Here is an 18,931-nt window from a genome sequence, read left to right on the forward strand (position 1 = left end):
CCCGCGCAGGTCCATCGTGGGCATGACCATGTACAACCAGGCCACTCAGGAGATCGCCAAGCCCAGCGAGCTGCTGACCAGCGTGCGGGCCTACATGACGGTGCTGCAGTCCATCGAGAACTACGTCACCATCGACATCACGCGGGTCTTCAACAACGTCCTGCTGCAGCAGACGCAGCACCTGGACAGCCACGGCGAGCCCACCATCACCAGCCTCTACACCAACTGGTGCGTCTTTGCCGTCGTTTGGCAACCGTTTCGCTCGTTTATTAATCATAAACTCGGTGGAACGCGGATGCTGCGCGACTTTGGGTCTTCGTGGCAAAATCAACTGCGAGGAAAAGGATAAACAACTACTCGGAGCAACGCTGGCGAGGCGTTCGCTGATCACTCACAATGCGGGGAATCTGAAACACACTTAACTTTACGTGCAACAAATATATAATTTACGTATATGAATAAGAAAATATGAAATTTTGCTATAGTTTTGACATTGTTGCCAAAGTGTTGCTGCGTCTTATACGCTGTAACAGAAAGTATCAGGATTGGATCCCAAAATTAAGGGTGCGTCTTATATTTGGGGAATTGCAGTATATATCATGATTTTGTTGGTCCGGCCCACTCAGGAACAGATTTTCCTCTATGCGGCCCGCAACCATTGTTTTAGGATCGTTTCAATTCAGATGATTGAGGAGATTGACGATAACAAACGTACACGGAACATTTTGGAGGGGAAAGTTGCATTGACACAACAGAGGCAGGTGGAACCATGTGGGAAGCAAACCGGATTTGTGGCGCAGGTACCTGGAGACGTTGCTCCGGCAGGTCAGCAACGGACACATCGCTTACTTTCCCGCCATGAAGGCCTTTGTCAATCTGCCCACCGAGAACGAGTTGACCTTCAACGCCGAGGAGTACTCCGACATCTCAGGTGCGAGCGCCCTCTCCTCCCAAATGTGACCCAAAAAAAGAATGAGCAACCCCTAAAAGCGAGCGTCCCCGCGCCCCCCCCCCCGGCAGAGATGCGCTCGCTCTCGGAATTGCTGGGGCCGTACGGCATGAAGTTCCTCAGCGAAAGCCTCATGTGGCACATCTCCTCGCAGGTGGCCGAGCTCAAGGTACGCGCCGCAAAATTGGCAAAACCCCGCAGCGGCTGTCCACGCGCGTTCATGTGACCTTGTGCGCAGAAATTAGTCGTGGAGAACATGGAGGTGTTGACCCAGATGAGAACCAGCTTCGACAAACCCGAACACATGGCGGCGCTCTTCAAGAAGCTCACGTGTAAGGCAAACGCCAAAGTGACGACTTGGAGCAAGTTCAAGTCGGAAATGATGTTCAGAGCTCGTGATTGCCATTTCCTCGACAATTGCGTGTTTACTCAACCGCACTCTCCAAAAACCTCTCAAAGTTGCTCAACGTGACTCCATGCTATGAATTTAGATTTGCCGAAACCTGTCGAAATGAAGTCACTTGAAGTTACCCCCGTTTATAAGATTTGCTTCAAGCTTTGAAGAACAACAATGAATTGAGGAAATGCGGTACAAGGGTGAAAAGAGTGACCCATGGCCATTGTTTTTGTTTCGTCGCAGCCGTGGACAGCGTCCTGAAGAGGATGACCATCATCGGCGTCATCCTGTCATTCCGCTCCCTGGCCCAAGAAGCGCTGAGAGACGTACGAAACGCAAAGCCGCCACGTTCACTTTGCCGTCCGAGCAATAACGCGGGCAACGCTGAAAAGTGTTGCAATTGGCTCGTCAACGTTTACGGCGCAGTGCTACTGGTTGAGCAAACTCGCCGTTTTGGGGCCAGCCTGAAAAAATGATCATTTAAACAAGGTTCAACAAACCTTCAAGAGTTGGAGTTTGACACCGATAACTTCCCTTTTTTATAAATCAATATCAGCTCCAAATAACATTTGTCAGCTTCCTTCATTACTAATGATTGCTATTGGGCGCAGATACTTTTTATAGCATTATTATTAAAAGGAAAAATATGATTAAACGGGGAAAAAATATCTCTATATACACAAACAAATGCCCAGGAGGAAATGTTTGGCCTCTTGAATGGAAAATACGTCTCTGGGATTGAATGAGCGGACGAGCGTCACCGCTACGTGCCTTTTCTTTGGCAGGTGCTGTCATGCCACATTCCCTTCCTGGTCAGCTCGGTGGAGGATTTCAAGGACCACATTCCCAGGGAGACGGACATGAAGGTAAGACTCGGCGCGCCGGTCGGGCCTTTCCCTTTGGAGACTAGAAAGAGGGTCGTTGGCGTCCAGGTGGCCATGAACGTCTACGAGCTATCTTCCGCCGCCGGCTTGCCCTGCGAGATCGACCCGGCCCTGGTGGTGGCGCTGTCCTCGCAAAAGAGCGGTACGGCGCGCCGGGCGGGGGGGGGGGGGGCCTGCAAATGGAAATCTTTGGTGACGCGTGTTGGTTTGCGCGCGTTTAGAGAACATCAGCCCCGAGGAGGAGTACAAGATCGCGTGTCTGCTCATGGTGTTTGTGGCCGTTTCCTTGCCCACGCTGGCCAGCAACGTCATGTCGCAGTACAGCCCCGCCATCGAAGGTAGGCGCAAGCCCCGCCCCGCCCCGCCCCGACCGCTCACCAGCCTATGCGCATGGAAAATCAGATCAATGTACCGTACACACACCTGTCGGTCGGATTTAGAATTTACCAGAGATAAAAGTCAGCTGGTTCTAGTAAATCCTACTTATCACCTGGCTGGATTTTGGCCTGTTTCACTGCCACTTCTCCACTTTTGTTTGGTGATTTTTTTTTTTTTTCTTCACATTGTAGTCACACGATGACGTTTTGGAGCTGTTGGTTTTTTTGGGAGCCCAAATTGAATCTTTGATGGGGGTTGGGGGCACCGTGAACATTGTGTGGCGGTAGAAAGGGTTAAAAACGAGCGCTTGTAATATCTTTTAAAACAAAAGAAAGTATGCAAATGATTTCCTCAGAGGGATGTGAAATCTTAAATGTCAAGTAGACTTTGTTTTTGCCACTTCGATTACAAAGTAGCGGCGAGTCGAGCGGAAGCGAACGTCGAAGGGCGCCGCCGCGAAAAAGACGAGCGAGACGCGGACGGCGCCACTGCGGCAAATGTCATTTACTGCTCCAGTGGCACGAGGCGGCGGCGCCGCGTGCAAAGCCGCCGCCGTCGGCCGCTTCCCTCCACGTTAAGGTCACTCCACTCAGCTCGGCTAATTAAAGAGGATGATTGTAAAAGGCCCCGCCTTGTATTTATTTCGCGGCGCTCTCAATGGAGTCATGGAGACGCCCCCGCGCTAACAACCTTGAAATGAAAGGCGCCATTGTTAATAAGGGCCCTTGGAAGACCGTAATGACTGCTAATGGCCCGTTGTTAGCCTGCCGGCGGGCGGCGCGCGTCGACACGGATTTCAATGTCGCTTCTACACCCGCGTGACCTCCACGTCTCGCTAACCTCTCCGGGCACCCGCGACAAAACTTTGGCGCGCGATAGCGAAAGCCAAAGAACCGTGTCGGTGTGTGCGTGCAACACAATGGAGCAGAGGTCCCCGAGCGCTCCGTGGATCGACTGTGTGTATCCAAAATAACTCTTACAGGTCTGTGCTTTGCCGCTGCTTTGTAAAAAGACGTCTTTGGCGCTGAATGTATTTGCCGGCCCCTGTTCTGGGGATTTCAATGAGGCAACATTCAATTTGCTGTAGCTTCCTCCATGTATTCTCATTTTTAAAAGGGAATTAAGCGTAGAATCAATATTAACCAAATTTACACGTAAGTACTAAGCGCATACGGGCCGGCGCGTTGGGCCGCGGTAAAGGCGTGTATCTGCTGCCCCCTGCAGGCCACTGTAACAACATCCACTGCCTGGCCAAAGCCATCAACCAGATCGCCGCGGCGCTCTTCACCATCCACAAAGGAAGCATCGAGGACCGCCTCAAAGAGTTCCTGGCCGTGAGTCGATCACACACTACGACGTTATGGGTTTTTTTAACTCACTCACAGATTAGAAAAGAATACTTTGAATATTTCGTACCTCTCGACCTCCCCTTTGCAAGCATTTCGAAGGGACGCCGTATTGAAAGCCGCCATGCTTTAGCAATCAATGTCACATTTTAGCTTCCCACTGGGGGTAATTTTTGTATGTTTTTCCATCAATATCACACATCAAAAAATCTTAAAAGCCGAAGGTGGGGCGAAATTTTTCTCGGGTGAAAACTGGGCGTTTGACATTTCTATGAACGTGTGCGTTTAGCTGGCCTCGTCCAGCCTTCTGAAGATCGGACAGGAGACGGACAAGATGACCACGCGTAACAGAGAATCGGTTTACCTGCTGCTGGACATGGTGAGAATTAAGATGGAAAACGGCAGCGTTTGTGCTTTGGGGTGCGGACAATTTGATGGCCCTTCCTGCAATTGTCAGATTGTGCAAGAATCGCCGTTCCTGACCATGGACTTGCTGGAATCGTGCTTCCCGTACGTGCTGCTGAGGAACGCCTACCACGCCGTCTACAAGCAGAGCATCAGCGCCAACGCCTAAAGCCAACGCGCCAAGTGACGGTCCGCAAAAAGTGGCCCCCGCGCACACTTGGCTACTTGCAAATTCCTATACGAAACTCAACGACATCGCGCTGAAGGCCCGCCCCATGTAAAAGTAGTGCTCTGGCGCATCTTGCCGTAAAGGTTTACAATCTCTTTTAAATGCCACTAGGTGGCGCTGAAGCCTGCTAAACTCTCTCGCTACCGACTACTGACTATTATCGATATCAATGCTCCATTTTCACCAGGCTAGCGGTGAAGCTCCTCTGCTTCCTAAAAGGTCAAGAATCCTCTCAAGAGTTCACACGGCAGCAAACCACTACTTTTGTTGAAAAAAAAAAAAAAAAACACGATGCATCAACTTGGCATCTAGCTGCCACAAAACGGTGGCAAATCACTACTATTGTGTGAATCAAGCTCGTCAAACCACTACTTTTGTCTAAATGAGGCGCTTCAACATCGTTCCTGGGCAGTTGCCAGCCTCTTGAAGCACTTGCGATATTCATTTGCTCCCCCAGAGGGCACTCTTGGTCTTAAGATGCGGTGGAAGTGTGCTACTCTTGCACTAGCCTCTCCTCAAATCAAGAGCGCCATCTAGAGAAGTAAAAAATATCACCAATTGCTTCATGAAGCTTCATTTTCCCATCAGTATAAATTTACAAATGCTGAACCGCAAAGTGGGGGGGGGTGTCACTGTAGTGTACTGCTAGTAAAAAAAACAAACAAACGATGTAAACAAGTACATACGATGACTGACACACACACGCACATACACTAGCTGGATAAAGTTGGGGATCAGTCTACTTTTTTTTTGTTTTTAATCCTTTCTTTTCCTCCATGCTGTTGCTCAGGTTACCGTAACCGTGGCAACACAAAATAAACCTGCGCATTTTGTTTTACGGGAACAAAAAAAGTATAAATAAATAGTATATATAAATATACAGTATATATATTAAGTTGACACTAAAGTATTTGCCGGCTTGTATGTGGTGGTGACGGATTTGGATGGTTTTCTTCCTTGATGTTTTTCATTTTTTGCTTGCCCTTTGTCTACATTTTCCCATTTTCCCAATCGGTCAAGTTGCCGCCGCCGCTGCCGCCGCCATGTGACATTTCACAGCAAAAAAAAAAAACTAAACAAAAAAACGCACGCATACACTTGTAACATGGTGATTTTCTTTTTTTCTAGTTAGTGGTAACTAACTCTTTGTGGGTTTAAAAAAAAAAGAAAAAAAAGGTTTTTGACGTGAACTCAACTGCTCTGTTTTTACGTTTTCTTACTTTTTTCAATTTGCCAAACGTGGTGACGACACTACATAGTATGTTTGTGTGAAAGAGAGAAGGCAAGGCTGGGATCCACGATCATACATTCTGTAACATAGTGGAGTTAAAAAAAGAAGAAAAAAAAAAGACCTGGAAACCCTCAGCTGCTCTCAATCACGGTTAATAAAGTACAAGTGAACATGTATTCATTTGTCTCCTTGGACTCTCAGCGCGTTTCTATAAAAGACGATTGAAAGTCATTTCTCGCCAGAACCATATGTTGGCGACCAGAGGTGCGGCAACTGGTACTGTCGCAATACGGTCATTGTATTTTGGAACTGTGCGTTGGCCGGTGGACCTTCACTGAGGCGGTGGGCCACCAGCAAGCGTGACATCCAACAAACACGGAAGCAATTGGCTTGACGTGAACGCTCCTCACCGTGTGGGACGAGTCGGCTTGATCCCGGTGTCGACCCGCCTCCCGGCATGCGAGAAGCAGCGACCAAGGCCACATTTCAGCAAGTAGCTCCGTCAACTCGGAGGACATTTGGAAGGCTTCACTTGGGAGTTTTGCGGCGTTTTCGTCGCGTCCCTTGCGCTGGCGAGGAAGTTTTGAGCGTCCCGCCGGGGAAGTTCCGCCTTATCCGGCTCATATACGTGATTGACAGCACCATCAACCCGTGAGTGTCAAAGGCAAAGGATGAGCGGCGACGGTCACGTGTCCAAAATGGCGACCAAAACACGTTCGAAGCCTAATGAGTCCAATCCTAACCAGTCTTCCACCCTGCCGCCCCGAAGTCAAACTTAAAAAAAACCAAAATAAAATCTTTAAGGTAGGTGTCTTTCAGCAAAGGTTAAATACGCGTATATCGTTATCCGTACAAATGTGATGTATATAAAAGCAAAGCAAGCCCAAACATGGCCTGTTGTCATCTTTGGCGGCGCTGTGATGAAATCTTGTGTGAAAAAGTCATACAAATTGTATTTGTATTTTTATTTTTTTTTACTTATTTAATTTGGGGCTCTGACATCGTGTGTTCTTTCGGTTAATTTCGTCATGCTGCAGTTAGTTATCCTCTAGAGGGTGCTGCAGTGCCCTTGTGTCTTCTAATCAAAAATAAAACATGCTTTTATTCATTTCGAAGCTGAGTCTCCTCTTCTCCTTCTTCGGGTACAGAAGATTCAAGCTTGCCTGTAAAAACAGCAACAAAAAGTAGCTATTTATAATCCCCCCCACCGCCCCAATAGAATGAAGTAGATTTGTCATTAGTGTTGGAAAGGACAAAGATGAGCGACAATATTATAAGATTTTCTTTTTTTTAAGTTTGCAAACTATTAATAAGTAAGCATTTTTTTTCTCTTATGAGCTGGTATCTAAACACTCCGGTGCATCTTCTCCCGGGTGGGCCGTTTTGACAAATTTTAGAACCCTTTATGGCCCTCGAGTCAAAAAGTTTTGCTAGAAAATCTTTGTGTCATTTTGCTACACAAGGGACTCGCGTTGTATATCGATGACGATAAATCATTCAAGATGTTCCGTGTAATATTGGATCTTTATTCACAGCTATGTCATGTGCATGGAAGGCAGCTTACATGAGATGGTGGAGCGGTTAATGCGGCGGCATGATGGACACGAGGAAGAGGAGAGTGAGGAAGAGGAGAAGGATGAGGAAGGGCGGCTACCGAGAGACCGAGTCAGGACTGCAAGCTTGGTTTTGTGGCTCGCGTGACACATCTGAGGAAAGGGCACAGAGCGCACAACCGGAAGACGCGGGACAAACACAAAAAGTTCACTCGACTTCAAGTGTTTCCATTCAAGCTATAAAATACACACGCATGCAGCGGTACTTCTGAAATTCATTTGTTCCGGAAGTCATTTCGTCACGTGAATGTTTCATAAGTAGAGCCGCTTTTTACATGTAAATAGCCTAATCCGTTCCAAGCCCCCCAAATCGCTCCTAAATCCTTTAAATTAATATTCTTAAATTATAGAAATGCATCAAAAACGGTGGGAAATGCATATTAGAATTACATTAGTGCACGGTAATCAAAATATATCATTAAGTGAATCATTAATTGTAGCAGGTGACAATATGAATGCGGTTCACTTGTTGCTGGTGTGTTGTTCATTTTTAGGATGTTTAATTTGTACACTTTTATTTTGACACTTGTGATCCAGGAATCATTTAAAACATATTAAAAATAAATAAACAAGGTCTCCTCCCATCCCTTGACCGTTGACATTTCGAATGCGAGCAGGATCCATAAAGACACGCTCCATTCATTACATTCTTCTAAATCCGAATCCGGTCCCATTCTTTTTGATGTCAAATTTGCCGCGCGAAAAAAAAACAAAAAAAGTTTGATAATCAATAGGTTTACCGGCCGAACTGTTGCTCTGCGTCACGCCTCTCCCGCGATTGGCTAAAAGGCCGGCCCGGTTCCCATTGGCTTCCTCGGGCCCGTTCCGATTGGTCCAGGGGCAAGAGAGCTGCGCCGTGACGGGACTCGGCGGTGAGTCGGGCCCCCCCGCCGGGTGAGGCTCCGCCCCCGCGTGAAGTTCTGAGGACGACAAGCACAGCCCCTCGACACCTTTCCTTGCTTTGCGTTCCGTCCCGCTTCCGTCGCGTGGCCCGTCAGATAACAGACTCCGCTAAATTCTATTGGGATTCAAATGACATAGTGGCAAGAATACTAAATTCTAATTAAAACACGCAACTGCCTTATCGCACTAAATCTGACTGAATAGAATTCAAATGTGTATTCATCAAAATTGACATCAAATGAGCATGAGAAAATACATGAAAGTGATACAAAAGTATCATTCCATTTGAATGGGGATGTCAATGAAAAATTGCGATATAACGTGACGGCCGGCCCAGTTCAAAGTGGATTTTTAATGGCTACAGCCAGAGAAGGAGTTAACTTTTTCATTGCCAACCGAGCGAAAATGGAGCGTTGACGTCTATAGCCGTCAATGGCGGCGAACGGGTGGGTAACATTACGCTGACGTAAATGCGCTTGAAGATGCAACTGAATCGAATGAATAAACTAAACGCCATTCAAAATTCTTCAACTGAATTAAACTAGCGTACAAATGAAACGCAACGCATACCACCAAAGAGAATTTGAAAATGTTGAACATTGTTTTGCTCGCAAGTAAAAAAGTCCAAGTCTCTCATCTTCCTTCCTTGCGTTTTATTTATTAAATGTTCTTGGTTGACAGCGGGCCACAAAAACATCCATTCGCATCAGAAACGGGATACAGATTTGCCACCATTCACAATCCATTTAAAAATAATCACATTGAAAATGTATCTTATAAAAAAAAGTGGTTTCACCTTTTTTATACCATAATAGCTCAAATGTAGCTAGTGTGAAAAAGTAGCAGTGGTGGTCCACGTGTTGTTTTGGTGGACTAAGAAATATTATCTGGGAAGTATTATCGAAAATCGGAATGTAATTGAGCCGACTTTGCTCTTGACTGCAATATTTTGATCTTATTCTGCTGCTGCTACGCTTTTAACGCTAACGCTGCTTGTTGAGCTATTAGGAGCCGGCAACACGCACGCGCACGCGCGGATCGATAAATGAAAAGCTTTTAAGGTCTTGACTTCCTGCCTGGCCGCGCGCTACTGTAAGTTTCTTGTTGTTTTGAACTGCACGCGCCGAATCGCAACAACAACAACAACAAAAAAGGGGGGGGGGGGGCATACGCAACATGGAGCTTGTTAGCCTCCAGGGAAAGCAGAAAGCAAAGGCAACATGCAGAGAAGAGCCACAAAAGCCCAAAAAGAACAGTGAGCCATGACATCACCTGGACCTGGGCCAAATCCCAATTGGCCTACGCCTCAAATTTGCTAATAGTGCCAAAAGCACAATCGTGGCCACTCAAAATAAAAAAAAAAGCAAAGGGCAAAATCGCAAGGGTCTTCATCTAGCCACGAAAATCATAAATGATGCAAACGAGTGCAATGATCTGATTCAGCTGTGCTCGCACCCACAACGGCGCAGAACACGGCGCGTTCCGGAAAAATGGACCATTTCTAATCTCGCAGTGTGTTTACCTTTCATGGTGGGCGGGACCAAGGTGCTTTGCTTCCTCTGAGCGCTATCTACAGACTGACGCACACATTACTACACTTAGTATTGTGTGTGTGCGTGTGTGTGCGTGCGTGCGCGCGCGCAAACCTGAGTGCCGCCGCTTGCGTTGTTTTGATCTCCAGCTTCTGCACAAGATGCAAATTGGCAACAATGAGTTTCTATTTTGAAAGAAAAGAAATAAACAAAAAATAAACTGGACCAAGACAAACAATCAAAAGGCTAATAATGTGTGAGTGTGCGGATATGAATTCAGCAGCATTTTTTGACATTTGCTGCCAAATAAAAATGACATCACAGCTGTCAACGTAAGAGCCAATTATGGCTCGTTTTGTTTTTTCCCCTGAATTTGCTCACGTGAGTTTAAGCCGAGCCGTGATTGGTTGTTACCTGAGGCCTTTGTGATGTCGTTTGCGAGCGGCAACATCGGCTAGTGGATTTTGCGGCTTGATTCATATTCCGCATACACAATATTCATCAAAATGCATAGAAGCCTAGATCTTTGACGTCTTTAGCCGTCAATGGCAGTGAAAGAGTTAGTCAATTTTTTTTTTTTCAAGCAAAACATTTGCACTTGTGGCAGACTTCTGTGGACAGCTTCTTTCTTCAGCACGTTGGCTGCGGGACGAGACGCGAGCACGCGCGCACGCACTCGGTGAACTCGGCACTTGATGTTGTTTGGACGAGCTGAGGCGGCGAGCTGCGCTCACGAAATGGAACGCAGCCCACCGCTCCATCAGCAGACACGCACGCGCACACGCACGTGCACGCTCAGCAGCCATCAGTCCAGTTTTAACACTGACTGACATCACTTCCCAAATGCCGCGGCTCAAATCTAATAAAGGTTCCATTATAGCCCCGCTATGCCCCGCCCCCCGGGCCCCGCTCACATTCAAAAGCTTCTTTATTGACACAAACAGTGTTGCCAAAGTGTAAATGAGCTGTAGTTTGATGTGCGTGTGTTACCTGGCTGTCTGTATATTTGCAGCGTTGCAGGCGTCGGCCGTCTGCGACGTATCTGGAAAAAAAAACAATTCAACACAACGCTGACACCAAGAAAGTTGTTAGTTTGCACCGTTTTACTGATAAAAGTGCAAATATTTGTTTATCTGAATGAATCAATGCATCATAAGAGCCATATATCGCTTTTTTATTATACTTTTATAAGTTTTTAATACAGTTTTTTACCTCCAGTATTTCCAATTAAAATAAAAGTGAGCGACCTAGTTGTAGGAAAATGTTTTTATAGTCTAGGAAATATTTGCCATCTGTGGAAATGGGAAAAATGATCAAATCATTTTCTACTACAAAACAACAACATTGTTTCTTTGTACACACACTACATATAGTATTATGTTATATTATATATCGTCTGTCTAAAGCGAGAGCGGTTCCTGTTTCCGTGCTGATATTGACATGAATAGTGATGCAGATGTAAAAAAAAAAAAAAAAAATCACAATCCATACCCACAGGGTAAAGGGATGCTCATCAATAACAAGCGTTCGACAACTCGCCCGTCATTTCACGACTTATAATGGCGACGGGACGTTTGACACTTTTTGTTTTGTTTCTGATGGAGTGTAATTCGATCCAGAGAAAAGGCGTTTTGTGGACAGCGACACACACACACACTCACACACACACATTCCAGGCAGAGAGCGAGGCGACGGACGGCGGCTCGGCTCGGCTCGGCTCGGCTCGGCCCGGCCCACTCACGTGTTCGGCGGCCTGAGGGTCCAAGTGCCCCCGCAGCGGAGGGACGTCAAACTGGATCTTCTTGGGACTGCCGGGCTCCATCGCAGTCCGACGCAAACAAGGAAAGAAAGAAAGACTCCCAAAGAGCGAGCGCGAGCGAAGAGGGAAGAGGGAAGAGGGAAGAGGGAAGAGGGAGTGGTCTGGGCCGCGGCCCATTACGGAACACTGCGCGTGTGCACTAAGACTAATTGACTCAAGTGCCGTCAATGCAGCTTTTATAGTTGCACAGAAATGGGAGTCCCACGGAAGGGAGATGGCTTTTGTTCTTTTTTTTTACGCTTGTAAAGGCGAGCAGATTTACTGCGTTTGATTTGAAACTGGACTCATTCCATACCAGAGACGTATTTTTACGTCCTTTCAAAGTCCAGACTTTCAATCCCAAGAATTTATCAAGCACGACAAGTGGCTACTTTTTTTCTTAGGCTGTGAACCTTGCAGCTTAACAGTCCAGTGTGGCGCGTCTGCAGTTTCTTTTACTAGCCACCAGGGGACAATCTACCAGTAAACAATGGGAGACAGAAGAAGACGCTTTGGAAGTTTTGATTTTGAGTTCCAGCTGCTATTTTACCAGGGGCACGCTCCACCCATCAACGCAGTTAGACGCGTTACTGTCGTGTTGATGCAGTATTCTAACCGTCAGAGTTGAACATGTGGTAGGTGTTTAAACAAGTAGCACTTTTTTAAATGGTCAAAATCAGAATTTCGAGGCAACGGTAAGGATTGAAGTTAGCGGTTCCGTTTTCAAATTAGGCTTTCAAGACTTTTGTAGCCCAGTAAAAGCAGTAAAAGGCAATCATTTTTCATGTACAATTAACTCATTCAAAGCCAGGGACATATTTTCACCTTTTTTAAGCGTCCAAACATTCAATCCCAGATACTTAAGTATGAAATCCATACTTAAGTACGTTATTTTCCAGATACGTAAGCATGAAATCAATACTTAAGTATCGTCCGGATCTTAAAAAGTATCCTTATGCTAGCGATCTCCAACAGGGAATCATTCACCAAAGACGTCTTATCACCATATTTAATAAGCGGCAAAAAAACGCTTTTACAAACAACAACCAGCGTGATTGGTTTGGTTTGTTTTTGCGAGGGACGACTCAAAGAAAATGGCAAGGTGTGTTTTTGACGCATTCATTAGCGATGTAGAGCAAAGAATGTGTAAGTGTGTGCCTGTGCATGTGCAAGTAAGTCACATGACAGCTATTGTTTAGTTTTTTGTTTGTGTCTTGGGACTAATTTGCCACCTTAAAGTTGTTTCTTCTCAACTGGCGCCCCCCGCGGGTGAAGGCTGGAATTGGACGGGGTGGCAGCGCCATCTAAAGGAGTCCGAGCACACGCGCTTTCAGACATGCGCAAAATTCAAAGATGTGGATTATTTTTTTTGTAAATCGGGAATGGAATTGGCACTAGACGATATGATAAGACGATAAGAAAAATAATTATGTCTTAGTAATAATAATAAATATTTGCAATTATATTAATACTAATAATAACTAAATGATATTTAATCGGAACTATGAGCCTCTTTTTGAATGATCGAGGCCCTCGGGATTTGCGCAGCACGTGCGGCAATTACCCTGCGGGAGCGTCTGGCGCCGCCGCTCTCCGTCGTGCTCGCCGGCTCCCCCCGCAGGTCGCTCGTCGACGTCGTCTTCTTCGCTAGAGGACGACCCGTCGGCGGGCTCCTCGGAGGACTTGACTCCGCCTTTGTTCTGCTTGTAACAACCGGCGCAGCGGGACAGAAACGCCAACTCCGGAGCGTAGCGGGCCTGGACCGGCTCGACGGGCACAAACAAAAAGGAGGCATTACAAACACGCGCGCATACACAAAATGACGGATATATTATGGACACACACACACAGGCCACAGGTGAAGGGGTACGAGAAACACACACACACACAAAGTTGCATGTGGGACTTGCAGGGAAGAGCCCCCAAAAAGGCAAAACATTTCATCTGGTTTTCTATTTGATTTCGACGTCCAATCACGCGCCGGGGTGACTAAGGAGGCGGAGCACGGGGGTCAAGGGCCGCTGCTCGGCCGAGTCATTTATTTGATCGGAAAGAATGAAACAATCATTCATTCAGATAGGTACAAGGGTGTGTTTTATGTTCAAATAATTATTCATTTGAAAGATAAACACATTCAATCTAATGATGAACTTTTTGCCACAATGTATTTGTGGCACACAATGTTTATTATTGGTTAACCAAATACCTTCTCCTTTTGAATATTAGGAAATTCAAATGATTTCATAAAACGAATACAAATGTGTTTTAAAATATTCTCCTTTTCACATTTTACTTCCTCATATGCCAATCAATATAAATGATATATTTGTATAACTTTAAAAGTATTCTTTTTTAACACTGTCCAAATTAGCATTTAAAACATTGAAAGTTTTTCATCCATTGAAAATTTTCCGCTCATTTTTATACTTGACAGAATTAAGTCAGGGGCCGGATAAAACCCGTTTGCGGGCCTTTTTTTTTTTTTTTTTTTTCGCATTGTAATATCGGCGCGTCAGTGTAGCGCGCCCCCGCGTTACCTTGTGCAGCTTCGGACCGGACGCCGCCTGCTCCTCGGCGCCCCCTGCCCAAGACGAAATAGAAAAAATAAAAAGTTGTTCAAATGAAGACGTTGAGGCGACGGCAGGAACTTACCGTTGAGCGCTTGCGGCGCGCTCACCGCCGTCTCCATCTCTGAGCCCGTGGCCGCGTTCCAAGGCGCTTTTCAAACACGCCGCAATGTTTGCTTGCGCCTCGTCATCGGAGTGGACACGGTCGGGTGTCAAACTCCAGGCCCGGGGCCTCGCGGGGACCGCAAATTCGGGTCATTTCCTGCTTCACTTTGCCACAAAATCAGCAGCAGCGTTTCCACAGACATAACTTAACTCATTCACTGCCATTGACGACAAAATGCGTCAAATATCCATTTTCACAGGGCTGCCAATGAACGAGTTCATTATTTGACCTGTCACTAGAAATTGTTCACGCTTGACTGAGACAATTATAAACTGTGTAAGGAGGGTTTTATTACTTATAAAATATATTTAATAAATGAAATGGAAAAATAAATATCATAAAAATGTAAAACAAAAAAGTGTAGAGATACAGTACTGTTTACTATACTATATAATAAACAAAAAAAAAACATGACTGGACGTTGAAAAACAACTCAAAAAACTACACGATAACAAAAAATATCCTGTAAACTAAACAAAAAAACGCCATATAATAGTATATATAAGGATGGAATAATACTAATAGCATATATAATGACAATGGAAGTATAATAAGCAATCGTCAAAAAGTGTATATGCAAGTGAACTCCAAATAAAACAAATTGAAGGAAGTCACGAGGGCTCTCGATGGAATCTTCTGCTACTGTCGCGCGTGTATGTGTGTCTTGACACAAGGAGTGTGTGTGTGTACTTTGGATTTTTGTTTTTTGTCTGTCGGCGAGGAAGCGTAACCGGCGAGGCGCTTGCTGCCGGATGTGGCCCCAACTCACCTGTTCAACAGGATATCAATGTAGTCAAAACACCAGTCAAATAAAAATATAGAAAATTCATTTTCTATAATTTTATTGAGGGGTCACTTCAACAATAACATCCAAAAAAAGTATATATACAATGATCCATAACTTATTTTAAATCAGATTATTTTAGTGCAGCTTGTTTTGAACACCAAGAGGTTGAATGGCCGTTCTGTTGCCACGGCAACGCACACAACGCGAATCCCTCAAGAAAGTGCACAAGCATCAGTAGGAAATGAAGGAATCGCGTATCCGGCCACCCTAACGTTGACCGTGTTGGGAACGGAAAAAGATCCGTGGGTCAAAATGACATATGGGGCTTCGGGAGCGAGCTGAATCATTGCCAATGCAGGGATTTTAATAGCGGACACTTTTGAATCCGCTGAATGAAAATCACAATATGAGAGCAAATAATGAAAAGTAAAATTCCCAACACAGTCATTGTTTTCGAAGGCAGCAGACCGTTGCAGCAAAACGGCGGATTGGGGTGGTGGGGGGGGGGGGGTTGGGCCACGGGGATCCCAATTCAAAGTCCCGGGTCTCGCCGGCTAATATAAATAAAGGACGCTTAAGTCCAAAGTGCTCGTTTGCCAAATACATTCACGGCGTCCGCTTTCCGACCTTGACGCGACCTTCAGATGGACAGGTCCGTATCTGTGTCCGTGGGCGTGGTCTTGGGACTGGCCGCGCCCCCTCGCTCCTCTGGGATGCACGCCGATTCGCCGCCGACGCTGGGCGGCAAACCTGGAACGTAGCAATGGAGGTCTGAACAAAAATGGAGCGGGATCACACTGACAAAACGAAATACTCGGGCATATATTCTTTATCCTCTGCAAAAACACAACTAATATGACTGAAGCTTCTGAGCGTTGGTGGCTGTCTTCAAGTACGGTGTAGAAACTTGATGGCACCTTTATACGCGGGCTCCGCGTCATAAACAGAACTGTCCGAGCTGGCCCGGTCCCGCCGCAGCTTTGTTCTGGGCTCTCCTCCGCCACTCTCCTTCGGCACGCATCTGAAACGCGCGAAAAACACACGCGTGCGCCAATATGGGACATCTCCAACCAATCCCGTGAGGATGAAAAAAAAGGATAAGAAGTAGTCACTAGAAGTAAACGGCGAGCTTAACATTTCTCTGAAATTTGAAGGATTCAACCGAGCGATGAAACATGAAGGACAGGAGGTCCATTATAACCACGGCGACACAAGCGGTGACAGGGCACGTGACCGTTGCGACCACGGACCAGATCTACCCTTCTGTCAGGCATAGTTTGGCGTTTTTAAAATGTTTCCATCATTCGGCGGTCTGTCAGCGAAGCAGTGGCGGGCCGGGCGACTGGCCAGCTCTGATAAATTCTCAAGTGCTCTTGTGCGCGGGAACCCACCTGTCCAAAGCGGACGTTCCGGGGTGACTGACGGATCTTCTCATCTGGAGAGCAAAAGTTTCACATCTTTCAACAAGCGACAGGTGATGACGGCGCGCATGAAAGGCGATACGAGACTGGAGCGCACGAGGAGCAAAAGGCGGCAGGACGGCGGCTGACCCTTTCGGGAGGTTGCAGATGCGGCGTGAGGCTGTGCTGCGCTAAGTACATGCACTCCTCCAGCGTCCTGATGAAGGTGGCGCAGGTGGCGCTCACCAGCGAGGCCTGAGGGAGGCAAACAAGGTGGCATCAGGCGGGCGGGGCCGGAGGGACGGGATTCACGCCGTCGGGAACCTCGGATGCGGCCGCGTCCTCGGGATCCGCGCCGCTCTGCGATTGGATGGTTTGGACCTGCTGGACGAGAAGGTCGCAGTAGAGACGAAGCTCCGACATTTTGGTCCTCAGGCAGTCGGGACCTGGCGGGCACACGCAGATGCGCATCGGGGCCGGGACACTCAGCAGTTTTAAAAAGGCCAAGGTCGTGGTCAAAAAGGTCAAGCCAAACATGGTGTTTCTGAGCTTCATCTTTAGGGTTACCTCTGTGTTTGTGGGCGTCCGAGGTCCCGGCTTTGGACGAGCCGAGCGCCACCAGCCAGCGTTGCCTCTCGGCGGCGTTGACGGCCCTCACGTAAAAATGTTGCTCGCCGGGAATGATCAGCTCCAAGCGCGTGGCGTCCGTCGGGTGAACTGAAAAGCGAACGAGGGCCGCCCCGTCGGGTCAACGCCTTCCGCTTTGATAGCGACGGCCCCGCTAACCTTTAATTTCACACGCGGACATCTTGATGGAGCCTTTGCTTCCCTTGCCCACGTCGTCCTCGCTGTCGTAATACGAGATGATGCCCTTCTCCAGCACGAACCAGCGCGGCTGCCAGCCTCAAACGCACAGGCAAAATTTGACTTTGTCAACCCCCACCCTAGTGCGGTACTTCGTTCGATCCGTCGAGGGAAAGCATTGAAAGAGGACACTAGGGAGCTGAAATTTCACCCGGGGACAACATGTCAAAGTTCGACATGGCGCCGCCACTCGGTTATCAGACTAACGGGAGGGGGCCATCCAACGGCGAAAATACCGCCAGAATGACGTGCAAGAAAATGACACAAAAATGATGAAAATACTACATAAGGGTTAATTGGCAAACTCATGGCGACGCAGGCAATGTCCCGACTGATGAAAAGGAGAAAGGAAAGCTCCATACGTTTTATTCGTCTTCCATGTGAGTACAACACACACGAAATTATATTATGATACGCATAACGTACAAATCAGCAGCTTAATATAATATTTTAGAAGCATATTGATCATTTGATGGAAATTGCAACAACGCGAGCGCCACCTGTGCACCATGCAAGTGGTTGTCTTGATTCCACTGCGAATATTTCATAACGTCGGCAATCTTCGACGCGCCCCCAAGTGGCACAGATGAGACATATAGAGAGAGGACAGAAATGAGACTCACCTGTCATGTAGTTGGTCCATTTGTACAGAACGCCCTCCATCTTTGTGTTTGTCCCGTTTAATTGGTGACAGTTGCTAACAGGCTAAAGCTAACCAACGAGATGGCTCGCAGCGCTTTAGCGGGCAAACACGACAAGTCGCTCAAGCGTCTAAGTGTCATGTCGAACTACTTTCCCTTTAAAATACGACAACGTGTGTCGAGCTGGGCTGAATGTTGGCGACATGGCGTCGTTCGGTGTCACTTTTGTTGCTAACTTGAGGACAAGTCAGCTGGAGGAATTTCAAGAAAAAAAATGTCAACAAAACAAACGCAGCCGACGGAGACCCGCGAGGGTCGATTCACGCCCAAAAGTAACGCGCCATTTCAGGGGGTTGCCGTATAAGAATTGCGTGGTTGTTCGGATATAACCCGAAACATCAATATACTACAATATACTACAAGCACGAACTCAAAAGGACTCCAAATGACGTAGTTCATTCAACAATACTGTATTCGACTCGACCACGTAAATGACCGAAATAAAATGAGACAAGCGGACACCGCGCATGCGCGCGCTGCTAAGAGCCATGAGGAGTGGAAGAAAAAATGTCAACAAAACAAACGCTTCCAACGGAGAACCGCGATGGTCAATTCGCGCATAAAGTAACACTACAATCAAGTTTGTCAAGTTTCAACAGGCCGTTGTTTGATATAACATGGTCGGGAACTAAATAGCAATACACATCACGGAAGGCCAACGTGCAACGCAAGTTATAAATGACGTCAAGTCGAAGTCGTATGAATTCCGTTTGCTTTTAAGGACCATGAACTTAGTTGACGGTACAGTATAACCAGTGGTGCTGCGTTCAAGGCCCGCGAA

At 46.8% G+C, this 18,931-nt stretch overlaps 3 protein-coding genes across 9 annotated transcripts in view; 1 reads left to right on the forward strand and 2 right to left on the reverse strand.

Moving 5' to 3' along the window:
• The window catches only part of nckap1 (NCK-associated protein 1), a 22,477-nt gene extending 16,482 nt beyond the window's left edge, over positions 1 to 5,995 (forward strand). For all 4 annotated transcript variants that reach the window (XM_088422119.1, XM_088422120.1, XM_088422121.1 and 1 more), the window contains 11 exons: positions 10 to 228; positions 801 to 931; positions 1,021 to 1,118; positions 1,188 to 1,281; positions 1,590 to 1,672; positions 2,132 to 2,212; positions 2,279 to 2,372; positions 2,452 to 2,568; positions 3,833 to 3,942; positions 4,244 to 4,333; positions 4,412 to 5,995. In XM_088422119.1, coding sequence (XP_088278245.1) covers positions 10 to 228; positions 801 to 931; positions 1,021 to 1,118; positions 1,188 to 1,281; positions 1,590 to 1,672; positions 2,132 to 2,212; positions 2,279 to 2,372; positions 2,452 to 2,568; positions 3,833 to 3,942; positions 4,244 to 4,333; positions 4,412 to 4,528 — 1,234 coding nt within the window. In that variant the 3' untranslated portion in view covers positions 4,529 to 5,995. The remainder of the gene's footprint in view (positions 1 to 9; positions 229 to 800; positions 932 to 1,020; positions 1,119 to 1,187; positions 1,282 to 1,589; positions 1,673 to 2,131; positions 2,213 to 2,278; positions 2,373 to 2,451; positions 2,569 to 3,832; positions 3,943 to 4,243; positions 4,334 to 4,411) is intronic.
• An 800-nt stretch (positions 5,996 to 6,795) lies between these two features.
• ppp1r1c (protein phosphatase 1, regulatory (inhibitor) subunit 1C) lies at positions 6,796 to 15,073 on the reverse strand. 3 transcript variants are annotated; one of them, XM_088422135.1, is made up of 9 exons: positions 14,318 to 15,073; positions 14,203 to 14,246; positions 11,609 to 13,422; positions 10,858 to 10,909; positions 9,982 to 10,019; positions 9,858 to 9,912; positions 8,173 to 8,352; positions 7,384 to 7,525; positions 6,796 to 6,982 (listed from the first exon to the last, which is right to left on the reverse strand). In XM_088422135.1, exons 3-8 carry the CDS (start codon positions 11,801 to 11,803, stop codon positions 7,470 to 7,472), a joined length of 576 nt encoding a protein of 191 aa, XP_088278261.1. In that variant the 5' UTR covers positions 11,804 to 13,422; positions 14,203 to 14,246; positions 14,318 to 15,073; the 3' UTR covers positions 6,796 to 6,982; positions 7,384 to 7,469. The 3 variants fall into 3 exon arrangements, with proteins under 3 accessions (XP_088278261.1, XP_088278260.1, XP_088278259.1); XM_088422134.1 differs by lacking the exon at positions 6,796 to 6,982 and having other exon boundaries at positions 7,325 to 8,352; XM_088422133.1 differs by lacking the exon at positions 6,796 to 6,982 and having other exon boundaries at positions 7,325 to 8,352; positions 9,982 to 10,052.
• A 150-nt stretch (positions 15,074 to 15,223) lies between these two features.
• plekha3 (pleckstrin homology domain containing, family A (phosphoinositide binding specific) member 3) lies at positions 15,224 to 18,615 on the reverse strand. 2 transcript variants are annotated; one of them, XM_088422132.1, is made up of 8 exons: positions 18,073 to 18,615; positions 17,372 to 17,480; positions 17,153 to 17,302; positions 16,910 to 17,031; positions 16,736 to 16,840; positions 16,577 to 16,620; positions 16,103 to 16,206; positions 15,224 to 15,935 (listed from the first exon to the last, which is right to left on the reverse strand). In XM_088422132.1, the coding sequence occupies exons 2-8, from the start codon at positions 17,391 to 17,393 to the stop codon at positions 15,826 to 15,828; spliced, it is 657 nt and encodes a 218-aa protein (XP_088278258.1). In that variant the 5' UTR covers positions 17,394 to 17,480; positions 18,073 to 18,615; the 3' UTR covers positions 15,224 to 15,825. The 2 variants fall into 2 exon arrangements, with proteins under 2 accessions (XP_088278258.1, XP_088278257.1); XM_088422131.1 differs by having other exon boundaries at positions 17,372 to 17,488.
• Between the last annotated feature and the right edge of the window lie 316 nt (positions 18,616 to 18,931).

The sequence above is a fragment of the Hippichthys cyanospilos genome, chromosome 8 (assembly GCF_059441005.1).
Source record: "Hippichthys cyanospilos isolate Australia breed blue-spotted pipefish chromosome 8, RoL_Hcya_1.0, whole genome shotgun sequence".
NCBI lineage: Eukaryota > Metazoa > Chordata > Actinopteri > Syngnathiformes > Syngnathidae > Hippichthys > Hippichthys cyanospilos.